Here is a 14,019-nt window from a genome sequence, read left to right as displayed (position 1 = left end):
ACACAACACACAAAGAGACACACACACACAGAAAGAGAGAGAGACACACAGAAAGAGAGACACACACACACAACACACAAAGAGAGAGACACACACACACAACACACAAAGAGAGAGACACACACACAACGAGAAACACACACAGAAAGAGAGAGACACACAAAGAGAGAGACACACACACACACACAACACACAAAGAGAGAGACACACACACACACACAGAACACACAAAGAGAGAGAGACACACACACGCACACAACACACAAAGAGAGACACACACACACACAACACACAAAGAGAGAGACACACACACCACACAAAGAGAGAGAGACACACACACACAAAGAGAGAGAGACATGCACACACACAACACACAAAGAGAGAGACACACACACACACAGAGAGACACACACATACACACACATAGAAAGAGAGAGACACACACAAAGAGAGAGACACACACACAGAAAGAGAGACACACACACACAGAACACACAAAGAGAGAGAGACATACACACACACAACACACAAAGAGAGACACACACACAACACACAGAGAGAGACACACACACACACCACACAAAGAGAAAGACACACACACACAAAGAGAGAGAGACACGCACACACACAACACACAAAGAGAGAGACACACACACAGAGAGACACACACATACACACATAGAAAGAGAGAGACACACAAAGAGAGACACACACACAGAAAGAGAGAGACACACACACAGAGAGAGAGACACACACAAACAGAGAGAGAGAGAGACACACACACAAAGAGAGAGACACACACACACACACACAAAGAGAGAGACACACACAGAAAGAGAGAGAGGCAGTCACACAGAAAGAGAGAGAGGCAGTCCCACAGAAAGAGAGAGAGGCAGTCACACAGAGAGAGAGACAGTCACAGACAGACAGTCAGAGAGTCACACACACACAGACACACTGCAGTAAGCCTTGTGTCTCTCTCACTTTTCTCTAGCTGCTCCTCTAAGGAAAAGTGACATGCTGTTAAGCAAATAGTTTTAAGTGTCTGACCTTTTCTGAGGAAAACCTTTTGGAAGAATAAAGAAAGGGGTAGAGATGATCCATCAATCAGGACTTGAAGCAGAAGAGTAAAGCTGACAAATGCCAAATTGCCACCAACCCCCAAACCCACACACAGACACACAAACCTACCAGTGAGACAACAGCAGACCCTTCACTAAACTGATGCCCTGATCAGGACATGAATTAATGCAGCCTGAAATACCATGAACTATTCTGTTCTCTTATTCTGGCATTTTGCTGCCCTAAGGAAGCTGTTTACATGCATGTTGCCATGTGTCATTCATAAGACATACTTTATCCTAAGATATGGAAACGTCAGATTGGAAACTTTATCCCTGCTCTTTTCCAACACCAGATTGCAGTCAGCGTAACACACTTCATAAAGCACTCACACTTAAAGCAGGGTCCAAACAAAGCTAGCTCTGTGTGTGACTACACAACACAGAACAAGCCTCAGAACAAAACTAACAACCAAGACATTACATGCTCATAGACACGCATATGGAATACTAGAGCAGGCATAATAACATCAGAAAGTGTCGACAAAACCTAAAGAACAGACAGAGAGTGCTTTGAGTCTCATCTGGGTCATAGAATTATAATATAAAATTTAACTCTAGTTAAATAAGGTTTTAATCAATAGAAAATCAAAAATGATAATATATAAATACAGATCCGTGGCAGAACAGTGGGATTATTCTGAATACATTGACTATAATGTATCAGTGGCTTGCCAACGTGTACAGTATAATTAATAAATGAGACATTGTGTATTTAACGGTTTTTAGTTAAGATTTATGTTTGTACGTTTAAGTGTAACGTACATAAACCAAGCAAATTCCTCTTCAGTTAACATTTATTCCCTCAGCTCTCTCTCTCTGTCTCTCCATCCCTCCTTTATAGTCTCACTCTACACCTCTCCGCGGCGCTCTCCTTCGCCTAGTCTCTCCGCGGCGCTCTCCTTCGCCTAGTCTCTCCGCGGCGCTCTCCTTCGCCTAGTCTCTCCGCGGCGCTCTCCTTCTTCTAGTCTCTCCACGGCGCTCTCCTTCTTCTAGTCTCTCCACGGCGCTCTCCTTCGCCTAGTCTCTCCGCGGCGCTCTCCTTCGCCTAGTCTGTCCTTGGCGCTCTCCTTCGCCTAGTCTGTCCTTGGCGCTCTCCTTCGCCTAGTCTCTCCGCGGCGCTCTCCTTCGCCTAGTCTCTCCGCGGCGCTCTCCTTCGCCTAGTCTCTCCGCGGCGCTCTCCTTCGCCTAGTCTCTCCGCGGCGCTCTCCTTCGCCTAGTCTGTCTATCTCTCTCTCGCATTCTCAGTACAAAGCTTGTCCTTTTCCCAAGAAACTGGCATGAAACTCCTCGGTCATGTACTTTCCCATGCTGGGAATCCCATGTCTGTTTCAAAGTGTAGTCACCTGACCCTCTATCCATAATGCTAAATAAACGTCTGCTAACAAAATGATTTGAGTACATTTGCATTTATGACATTTAGCAGACACCCTTATCCAGAGTGACCTACAACTGAGCAACTGAGGGTTAAGGGCCTTGCTCAGGGGCCCAGCAGTGGCAGCTTGGTGGACTTTGGGTTTGAACCCATGACCTTCCAATCAGTAGCCCAACACTTTAACCACTGAGCTACCACATCCCCTATATAGTATATAGTATATAGAGTATATAGTGTTTGCAGCATACAGATCCAAGTTAATGAGATATCTTACTATAGACATTAATAATGTACCCTACTATATTATTACAATATGTATAATGTAATATTTAAACATTTTTAAATTTAATTAAATATAAATCTATAATATATAGTATAGGTGTAACACTGTAAAAATAAAAAAAAAATGAGAAAGACAACAAATTAAATATCAAAAATATGGGCAATTGAATAAATGTAATTTCACATATTTTTTAAATGACGAGACTCGTTTAAAATTTCATACACTCAGGCTGAGAGAGAAAAAAAAAACTATTTTTTCCCCCAGTAATAAGAAGAAAAACAAGAATACGGCCTTTTGTTGCATAAGCATGGGGGAAGAAAAGCTACATATTCAAGATATCATGTTCTTCAATAACAATGAAATCATAATTGAAAAAATATGAGGAATGTATACTACAGGAACGAATATTATTCTAAAGACAGCGATTCCGATTTCAATATTTACTTTCCAAATAAGGTGAAGGAATAGGCATGGAAAAGAGCAAGTGGAAGGCCTCAACATAAACAAAGGGAACGGCTGAACTTTTTACTCCTTATCTTTTCACACACAGAAAAACAAACATACACAACATGGGGTTTAAGATACAACGGTGACTATTCTCAGTGCAAGATAAATAGGCACTAACGTTTTAGACAGAAAGGGAAGAAAAACTAGATTTATTTAAATGACAAATTCTCAATGGAATAAGCAGATGGAGAGACTGTAATTGCTCTGGAGAATTCCTTCTGTGTCTCCAGATTTCTTAACCGTTTCATGTTGTCGGATAAAGATGTAGAGAAAGTCGAATGCGAAGAGGAACAGGGACGAAGTGAAACGGACGGACAGAATTGACTCAACGCTATTCCAAATATTAGATCTTTTAAAAATGTACGATAATTTATGATGTTTGAAATTAATATGCAAGCTTGGCACGTGTTGCTGCTATTCTATTCTTACACTATGACTGTTGTGGAAAATCTATGATCGGTTAGAAATAAATCTCCAAATCAAACAATATTTCATTGAAATATGGAAAGGGGAATAAGCAGATGAGTGTAGAGACAAATTATAACATGTTACAAACAATTGGAACCATAATGAAAGGTGCCAAAGTGCAAGCTTTAATAAAAATAACAGTGATTTCTTTTGTCTTGTACAGTATGAATAAACAAGGTTATGTGCTGAGCTCAGTTTTATTCCTTTGTATATAAATGATTATATCATTACTAATAGCTCCTTGCAAAAGTACTTGAGTGAAATACTTATTAATTCATATAAATTTGAATAACAAATTTGTAAGACAAAAGAAAAATAAATAAATACATGACATAAAAAGTATATATAATAATATGGTATATTGTCACCTGCTTATCGAAAGCAAATATGTTAGTTAAAGATCCTATTGCAGATTTAGTCCACACTTTAGCTGTTATAAGAACACTAGATTTCAGTACATGGCCGTGGGGATTTGTGTTTATTTACAAGAGCGTTAGTGAAGTCAGGTGCTGATGTTGGGTTAGGAGGCCTGCCATAACATCCAGAGACTGTACAAATATGTGCTTCTAATTTTCCGTCGTATTCATAAAGATTCTAAGAATGATCTCAGAGAGCCCCGAATTCATCTTAAACATTTCTAACTAGGAATCTTTGCTTAAGAGTGAGTCAGGTCCAAACTCAGAGCAACTCTGAGCAAAGAAAATCTAAAAACTTTTCTCTTAGAGAGGAGGCGGGCCTAAACCCGTTATATATGACGCATTCTTTTGAAGACTGTGATTGGTTGTCCAATAAAAAAAAAAAAGCGGGGTTTTACAATTATTATCTATTACAAGCCTCCAAATATGTTAAAATATTTGAGGCTATATCCTGTAGGAATTACGTTCATGACTGATCATATTAGAGATGCGCTGAACATCTGTATGTTACAAATGTAAGAAATGTCATAGCGCCCGAATTCTATCATTTCTGCCGCTTTGGCATTTCGGCTCTTTTTCAGACACTTTATCTTAATTTCATAGCTACAGTATATACATATAAATATATATCTGGCATTTCTGTGCTGTTATCTGCACTATGATTGGTCACAAAAATAATCCCTACATGATCTAACCTGTAGCATTTTAGCAACTCACTCTCTCAATTAAATATTGTATACAATACATTTCTTCTCTCTCGCCACCTTTTGGCCATTTTCTCCTCTGCTAAAGAAACTCTTAAGCCTCTGAACATTCCCCCTCCCCACATACTCTTATCACTTTGTGTGTACTGTGGCTAATGTTATACTGAGTATGTCAGCGGTGTCCAATCTTATCCACAAAGGGCCGGTGTGGGTGCAGGTTTTCATTCCAACCAAGCAAAAGCTGCACCTGAATCCACCTGTTTAATCAGTTGTTCTTGGCTTTTAATAGACTCTGGTGTGTCTTCTGCTTGGTTGGAATGAAAACCTGCACCCACACCGGCCCTTTGTGGATAAGATTGGAGACCGCTGGAGTATGTAGTGTGTAGAACGGCACTGTGTAAAACCCTGATGCTGGAGCAATAGGAAATCCCCTCAACTGGGTTTTTATAAAACGCTTTTAACAATGGACATTGCCACAAAGCAACTTTACAGAAATCCAGATAAAGATGTAAATCCCAACTGAGGAAGCTAGATATCAGTGACAAGAAGATAAAAATGCATGCAGAACTAAACTATACCAATTACACACACACACACACGTAAGCTATACTGGACTGTACAAATTAATCACTCTCTCAATTGCTGTTTTTGCACAACACATTTCAATACCTCGTCAAACTGCTGCTGTTACACAAGTATGTACATGTTTACTTGAACCCTATTGTTTACTATTTCTCTAGTTTTGCACAATGTACTGTGTAATATACAGAATGCAAAGTGGCCGGTGCTATTTTGTGTATTTGTCTTGTAGTGTTTTGTATTGTCTGTTTGCACTAGATTTGCACTTAGGTCCTTAGCTCTGTGTTGTTTTATAGCGCCATGTTCCTGGAGTGACGTCGTTTCATTTCACTGTCTACTGCGTCAGCTCTATAGGGTTGAAATGAAAACAAACGCTTCTTGACTTGAGAAGTAACCAGAATCAAATCATTTGGAGAAACAGAATAATGAGATTCTCTGCTTTTCCATGCTCTCAACACACATAATCAGTCCTGTGTTAAAGTGAGTGTGTTGCAGGGCTGGAAACCTGTGCCTACGTGTGTGTACGGACTCAATGTATATACAGGACCTGTGTTGTGTTGCACACCTAAATAATGTTCCAACTAAAGTTGATATGTTTACATTGCAGAATGCATGCTCATATAACAATAAACTTATAGAAACACATTAACACTATCTTTTAATCCTAATGTCTTTTTTAATTACTAATGTGCAGCCCTGATACATTTCTATACTTTATACATCATACAGTAATTATACACACAAGATAAGTAAAAGTATTTGGTTTTCACAGGTGAATAAAAACCACGATCACACACACACACACAAACACGCGTCTGGTCTTGGCACACTCACTGCTGATGTGCTAAATCAAATACACAAGTACATGTGCCTCCTGTCACAACACATCCCATGCTGTTTGTACCTAACAAAGTCACAAAAAGGTTCATTTTCACCACAGTGACACAGCGTGTAGGTCACAGGCAGCTTAAATTAACAGGTGCTGACAGTTCAGACCACCAAATTAACAAGGGAGGCCATGTTGAGTGCTTCAGAGGAGAAAGGTCTTCACCTCTCATTCATTCACTCACTCACTCACATCCTCACGCCCACACACACACACACAAACACTCTCTCTCTCTTTCCCTTCCTCGCTCTCTCTCATTCTCATAAAGCCCACAAGCAGCTGTCGCCATGGAAGAATGCCTGTCAATCTCAGCCCCTAATCCAAAGGCACGTGGACAGGGACATGTCACATATGTTAAGGAGGAGAGAGGTGGAATGACTGGAGGACAGAGAAGGGGGTGAAAGGAAAGAGACGGTGGGATAAAAAAAAGAAAAGAAAAAAAAAGAGAAAAGCCACTGCAGCTGACAACCACCTCTGAGTAACCAGGGTGCCAGCAGTTGTGGGTGCTTTCACTAAACCCTCCTGACAGCAATGCTTTACAAAGTGGCACTGAGAACCTGTAGAAATGCCACATTACTGCCACATTACTGATGCAGTGAAAAGTATGCATGTACATTAGTATTAGAGTACAAGAGCAGATTACTAATTAGTACATGAATTTTTATATAAAAGAACAAACGAATATAAAATGACTGATCCCTTGGTGGGGGGGATCATTAGTTTTGAATCTATATAAACAAGTTTAGAAAGACAACGCTAGTCAGAACGATAGTTGGATAATCAGTAAGTTGAGTAACATTGATTTAAATAATAAACTCAACATGGATAGCAACATAACTGGAAAGCTAAGCAGACTGCAGATGTACTAAAAGCAGCCAGGAGTCCGGTCAGCAAAATAAGAAAAATATAAAATATGTTTCTCTTTGTAAATGTAATTTGGTGTTAAAAAAAAAGGAAAGGAAAAAAAAGCTGTTTAGATTCAATGCAAACATAGTGACGGAAAGTGACTTTCATGTTGTTCTGCGTTCTGATTAATAGCGAATATCGCCACAAACCAAACTAAATGATACAGAATAGAAATGAAACAAGGAAGGCTAAATCTAGAACATTTTATCTGATCACTCTCAGATCCTAATGGTTCATTTAAGCCTTAAGTGCAGAAATACTGAGTGCTAGTATTTCTTTATTTCCAGCATTGGGCAGAGCCCTTATCTAGAGTGACTTACACTTAATACACCTGAGCGTTTGAGGGTTAAAGAGGTCTAGCACTGGCAACTCAGTACTGCTGTGCTTTGAACATTTCTCCACTCACATGTACGTATCTCTTGGTTAAATTGAGTTATGTATTTTTTAAAAAAAAGAAAACACTTAAAAATATAGGGTGTTCAAAAATTGCCAATATGTGTGTGTGCGCATAGTTATATAAACACATTGTCTACAAGACCGACAGGGCATACAAGTGGCAATTATCCATCAACAGCTGCTCCAATGTGGAACAGCAATAAATAAATAAATAAATAAATAAACAAACAAACGAAACTTTTTTCCTCCAAGCAATGAAATTTCAATATTAAATATCAGAATTAAATAAATGAATAAATAAATAACTTGGCATCCGGTCAAATGCAGAGGATTAATAATAAGGAGTAAATACCGAATTATAGCATTATAGAAGAGGCCTAGAAGAAAAATATCTGAGAAGTGTTATTTAGGAGAAAGCACTATATTTGTCCATGCAGATCTGGTTTTACCCAAACCAATAAAAAGTGCATTTCCTGACCTGAGGCCGTAAAGACAGTAGAGAAGGCTGTACCTGATGGTGTTGGATTCTCTGCACGCTACAACAGAATGAACTGTACAGGCTGAATTTGGAAATGTCTTTAGGTTTGCTCTTCTGATCTGCCTGCTGCTGCTCTTTAAGTGCCGTTTTAGACACAGAAGATTGGATTTTGAGATCACTTCGCTCACACCTGTAAAGGAACACCCACATATACACACTTGTATAATAAAACTAAACGTCAAGTGCAGAGATATTGTCAGTAAAAATGAAGCGCAAACTGACTACATGTACATGCAAATAGGACAGAAAATTCAAAACAAAGACAAGAATACAAAGACAGGGCTGGAGGAGTAAAGATGCATGGACAAGAGAGAGAGAAAATTGACGTGTGTCTTACAGTGAACGGATGTAGGTCAGTGTCTCGCTGTCTTTAGCGATCATGTCGGCTAGAATTTGCTCGACACCTGTGGCAACCTCCTCAAGAGTGGACAAACCTACGGACCCCACACACACACACACACACACACACACACATACAGAGTGAGAGTTATTACAGATTACAGTTATTTAGTGAAGATTCAGCAAGCTCTTTTAAACGTTCAAATATTCCATAATATAAATAACATCTGCATGAGCCCATAAACAGTTCAACAGTCAATTCATATAAATAATAATTGGACAAATTGTTTATTATATTGTGAAACATGCTAGGGTTAAAAAAAAAAAAACCCTACAGGCAGTAACTTGACTTTCTGTAGAAGGGGATGCAAAATATACAGTACACTGCTGCCCCCTAGTGATTAAAATAAATGTTCTGCTTTTGCACACAATTATTATAAATATATAACCCGCTGGATCTGCATAAGATGCAGAAATCCCTGTTTACTATGTACACAAGAGCCCTTAATAGTTTGTAAATTTGATAAATAAATTAAATGTATAAATTTAAAAGATTAAAATTAAGTTACTATTTATCTCTAACATTTATCCCTAATGACAAGCCTGAGGTGACGTGTGGTGAGGCAAAACTTCCTGAGATGATATGAGGAACCAGACTCAACCTCATCCTCATTTGGGTGTTAATGTGCACTAAATAATGTAAACGTAAATTATGTCTTTTCTACAAAATTGTGTATTTGAATGAACTAACAGGTCATCGCAAATTCTGGGCTCACGACGGACCCGAAACTAATTTCTTCCTGCCGAAGTCTTCAAACGATCGCTGAAGACCCGACCATGAGCTGGCTTACGCAACAGTGGATAAAATGAGGCGTGACAGACTCCGTGTGGCCTCGCCCACAGCAATCCCATGAGTCACTGGCTCTCCATGTAGATCAATCCCCAGCAGAGTGCACACTGGGTGACGAGACACCAAACAGGTGTAGGGCATCGGGATTGATAAAGAAGGTCCGGAGGAGAGCAAACGGATTATTTCTCTCCGTAGATCTGGTGCGTTTGGAGTGTTTAAGATTATTGGGAAGTTTAACAGTCGCCTTAGATTTACAGCATTTAGCAGATGCCCTTATCCAGAGCGACTTACATTTTTATCTCATTTTTATACAACTGAGCAATTAAGGGTTAAGGGCCTTGCTCAGGGGCCCAGCAGGGGCAGCTTGGTGGACGTAGGAATCGAACTCACAACCTTCCGATTGGTAGCCCAACACCTTAACCACTAGGCTACCACGTCCGGAAGGACATCCGGTGTAAAAGATCCACTGTGGTGACCCCGAACGAGAAGCAGCGGAAAAAACAGCAGCAGCAGCAAGTTTAACATTCATTAGCACTCTAATTAGCTTCTTACCTTTGGTGCCGGGCTGAATCCATGAGCGCAGATCAAGTGTTTGAGGTGTCTGTAGAAGAGCCAGTGCTGCAGACTCTAGACCGAGCTGCTTTGCCCGTCGAGCCTTTGACAGCTTACTGTCCTTCTTATATGGAGCATACTGTGAAGTTGTTATTGTATATGGAATGTTATTATATATAAATATATAAAACGTGTTAACGAAATAAATCATTTCTTAGTAAACGGTGAATAATAAGTTGTAAAGTATATTGTATCCTGACCACATGGTCCAGTTCATCAGCACTTTTGCAGTCCTTCAGAGCTTTCTCAAGTTCAGAGGTCAAACTTCCCTCTTTCTTCAGGGTTTGTGCGATGGTCCGAGACTTCTTTGCCAATGAGCTAACACACACACACACACACACACACACCTCCTCAATATAAAGTCATCTACTTTATACATTAAGTATAGTCTTGTGCCACTTCCTTCCTCATTGTCATATTTGTAAAAGTATAACAAAGTGCAAAAGATGAAGGAAATATTGAGAATATTAAATCGTTAAAAGAATCATATAGTAATCTTAATGACCACTATCAAAAAATCAAAATTAAAAATTGCTTGTACAAAGAACAAGCAGGAGAATACACCAATTTTGTAGTAATTGGGTAACAAGTTCGGATGTTTGGTTAACAAATGAAATAAAGTAGCTTCTGCCAAGTGAACATGACTGATACATGTGTCTGTACAACAGCAGGTCAGTATGGACACATGAGCAAGTACAAACAATTCCACTGAGTTTTGTCATTTACGTTTATGGTATTTGGCAGACGCCTTTATCTAAAGCGACATACAAACGTCTTTGAAGTCTCTATCGATGAATACATTAAATCTGGTTCACTAGGTTACAGACTTAGATACTATCAACTTTAAAACTCTGCTCAGGATTTTTTTTTTAAATAAATGCTAGATTTAGTGTTACAGAAAGTTATGGGTCTCTACCTATCGTTTATAAGATAGACAGTGACACCGCTGTTCGGACATCTAGAGGGAAGTTCATTCCACCACCTCGGTGCCAGAACAGAAGAGAGTCTTGCTGTATATCTACCTCTTACCCTGAGAGATGGTGGGACCAGTCGAGCAGTGATAGCGGATGTCATATGAACATATATGAACATCACATTGCTTCATTTTCCCCTGCAACTCACTCACCAGAGTTCCTCCCAAGCGAGCTGCACATCCCTCACACTGTCCCCATCCATGTGTCCTATAAGCTCTTTCCTGTAGCGCACCATGAACGGGATGGTGTTCTCGTCCCTCAGGAGCTGAGCGATGTTACCACAGACCCACTGCTCCACTCCAGTCTTCTCAGCTAAAACCTTAATATGGAGTATATGCGCACACACACACACACACACATTTTAGAATTGGCTATTATAATATATTATAATTACCATTATGGCTATAATTTCATTTACCTAATGAGAAGCTGAAGAGGTAAAACTATTAGTAACAATAACACCAATGCGATAAAGTATTTTCTAAACTCTGCACTTCCACCAACGCATTTATTTTGAACAACACTTTATTAAGTTATATCCATTGCAGTAAGTTTGTCAGCGACTACCTGATAATGAACAGCAAACGGTCACAAAAGAAAAATGATTATTAACAAAATACCCTCGTGCCAACATACCCTTAAGCCCTCACCTGTAATGGGTCCCAGTTCATCTGCAATTCATCCCGTAAAGTATTTGCATTCTTTATGTGGACCGCTTTGCCCTGAGGCGCACTTGCGGTCTTCTGCTTCTTCCGCACTGGTTCATCAAAGGTAAAGTCATCCTCAGGCTCTTCCTTTTTCACCCCAGGGAGCTGTGTACTGGAAGATGGCCCTTCATGTGCAATAGCATCAGTACTGAATATCTTGTCCATGCTGAAGGAAAGTCTCTGAAAGACACATTACTTTGCATCATTAGGGGTTTTCAGGCATTAAGAAGATTGACGACACTGAAAGAAGATTGTTCATTAAAAACATTTCCATGGCCTTCTAAAGATTTTACGTCCAAATGCTAACGGACTTATTGGAAATGCAAGGAAGGAACACAGGAAAGAAGGAAGGAAGGAAGGAAGGAAGGAAGGATAGATAATTTATTGGCACCCCACAGAAAATTCAAGCATCCAGTAGCAACAAACAGAGTAATAAGATTTCACATGCACAGTAAACCCCCACCCTCCTGCACAAAAATGTGCAAACAAGGTCATTTTCATGTTATTTATTATTATTATTATTATAAAGTTTATGGCATGATGCTGTTTTTGAGCTACTGTGGAAGAACATTCGTTTATCTGATAAACGAATGTTCTTCCACAGTAGCTCAAAAACAACATCATGCCACACAAGCCCAAGGTTTCATGTTCCACTGGGAATGACAGTCTTACCTCTTCCTTAACCTGTACTTGTGGTGGAGCTTCATCTTGCTGAAAACCTGCATTATCTTTCTCTTTTCCTTTCTCTTTCTCCACACTCTTCTTGACTTTCACGGCTCTTGGAGCTCTTGGCTTTCTCTCAGCCTTTGGTTTGGGCTCTTTAGGTTTAGTGACCGGTTTCTTCTCAGTTGTTTCTCCTTTCTTCATCCTTCCTCTTCCTCTGGTCGCCTTCTCTGGCAGCCATTCCTCTGGTTCCTCCGCACTCACTGGGCCTTCTATGCTACAATCACATGTGTTTCCTGTTATTTTGTGTTTACCTACAAAATGTCTGCTTCTCTATTAAACGGTTGTATGTTTATTTACTTACAGTTCATCGTCTGAAGTCGGTTCCTTATACTCCTTTGTCATTACTGCTCTCCGAGTCCGCAGCATCTTTGTACTGAAATTACACACATATGCTAAATGCTAACAAATCCTGCTAACCAGCTCAGCCTAGTGCTCTGGATTGTATGCTAACTTACGGTTCAAATTTAGCGCGTTAGCCTTGACAGCTAGTTAGCATCTGGTCCGGAAAGCCTGCATACTAACTTACTACATATTATGTCAAAATAGTACATACCACATGCACAATAATATATCTGATCAGTGACTGAATTGTCACTACATTCGTACAGCGAGCTGCTTGTAATCTGGAAAACTGCCAGGAAATTCTGAGATTCATATTATTCAGCAACAAGTGACAGACTACTGTGTGTACTATTTAGTGCGCTAGTATACGGTGGGTTTAGTCTGCTTTCTTTTTATGCATTAGCGCCACCTACTGGTGTGGAGCAACCAGACTGTTTCTTAGTAAATGATCATAATAAAAAAAAACAAACAAACAAAAAAAAACACCCTGAAGTAAGTGAAGTATTTGAAGCTATATACCAAGGGCGTCGATTTGGGTAGGGACGGTAGGGACATGTCCCTACCAATATCCAGGGAACACTCAATTGTCCCTAGTAATAATTCGACCAAGCCTATATATATATATATATATATTTATACATAACCATAACCACTGATGTCCGTCTGTGTCTTGTGCGTTTTTACTTATTTCATTTAACATTTATCCAGGAATCATTAAATAAGATAAAAATATTTTACAACGGCGTTCTGTAAAAAATAGCGCACCTTGTGGAACACAAACGGTTAACAGATTTACCCCCTGCAGTGAATCCCGCCTCTGTAACTCACCTGTCTAAAAGAATTGGCCTTTACCCTTTTTTTGAGTCCTGCTTTGCTGTTTGATTGGCTTTGTCTTTCTCGCTAATGTGTTGAGGTCGGAGGCTGCAGCTATGTTCCGTTGTATGAAGCAATATGCAACGTGATTATTCAGGCTACCGGTACTGTATGTGAGTAAGAAAGTATTCTTATAACAACAGTTTTATGCACAAAATACGGGGAATGTTGTCCCCACCAATGACAAATAAATTATGTCCCCACCAATGACAAATAAATGTTGTCCCCACCAATGACAAATAAATGTTGTCCCCACCAATGACAAATAAATGTTGTCCCCACCAATGACAAATAAATTATGTCCCCACCAATGACAAATAAATTATGTCCCCACCAATGACAAATAAATGTTGTCCCCACCAATGACAAATAAATTATGTCCCCACCAATGACAAATAAATTATGTCCCCACCAATG

General features: G+C 39.6%; 1 protein-coding gene across 3 annotated transcripts in view; it reads right to left on the bottom strand.

Annotated features, from left to right (window-relative positions):
• The window catches only part of srbd1 (S1 RNA binding domain 1), a 54,789-nt gene extending 41,695 nt beyond the window's left edge, over positions 1–13,094 (bottom strand). The window contains exons 1-9 of one of the 3 annotated variants that reach the window (XM_060872136.1): positions 12,941–13,094; positions 12,689–12,760; positions 12,334–12,601; positions 11,605–11,841; positions 11,107–11,273; positions 10,181–10,298; positions 9,921–10,059; positions 8,517–8,613; positions 8,153–8,309 (exon numbers count right to left, since the gene is read on the bottom strand). In XM_060872136.1, the coding sequence (XP_060728119.1) occupies positions 8,153–8,309; positions 8,517–8,613; positions 9,921–10,059; positions 10,181–10,298; positions 11,107–11,273; positions 11,605–11,841; positions 12,334–12,601; positions 12,689–12,760; positions 12,941–12,945 (1,260 nt within the window). In that variant the 5' untranslated portion in view covers positions 12,946–13,094. Of the gene's footprint in view, positions 1–8,152; positions 8,310–8,516; positions 8,614–9,920; positions 10,060–10,180; positions 10,299–11,106; positions 11,274–11,604; positions 11,842–12,333; positions 12,602–12,688 lie in introns of all 3 variants that reach the window. The other 2 variants (XM_060872137.1, XM_060872138.1) reach the window with 2 other exon arrangements.
• Positions 13,095–14,019: the final 925 nt, after the last annotated feature.

Source organism: Tachysurus vachellii, chromosome 6, assembly GCF_030014155.1.
Source record: "Tachysurus vachellii isolate PV-2020 chromosome 6, HZAU_Pvac_v1, whole genome shotgun sequence".
In the NCBI taxonomy this organism is placed as follows: Eukaryota; Metazoa; Chordata; class Actinopteri; order Siluriformes; family Bagridae; genus Tachysurus; species Tachysurus vachellii.
The sequence above is the reverse complement of the archived record's forward strand: the minus strand, read 5'-3'. Positions and strand labels throughout refer to the sequence as shown.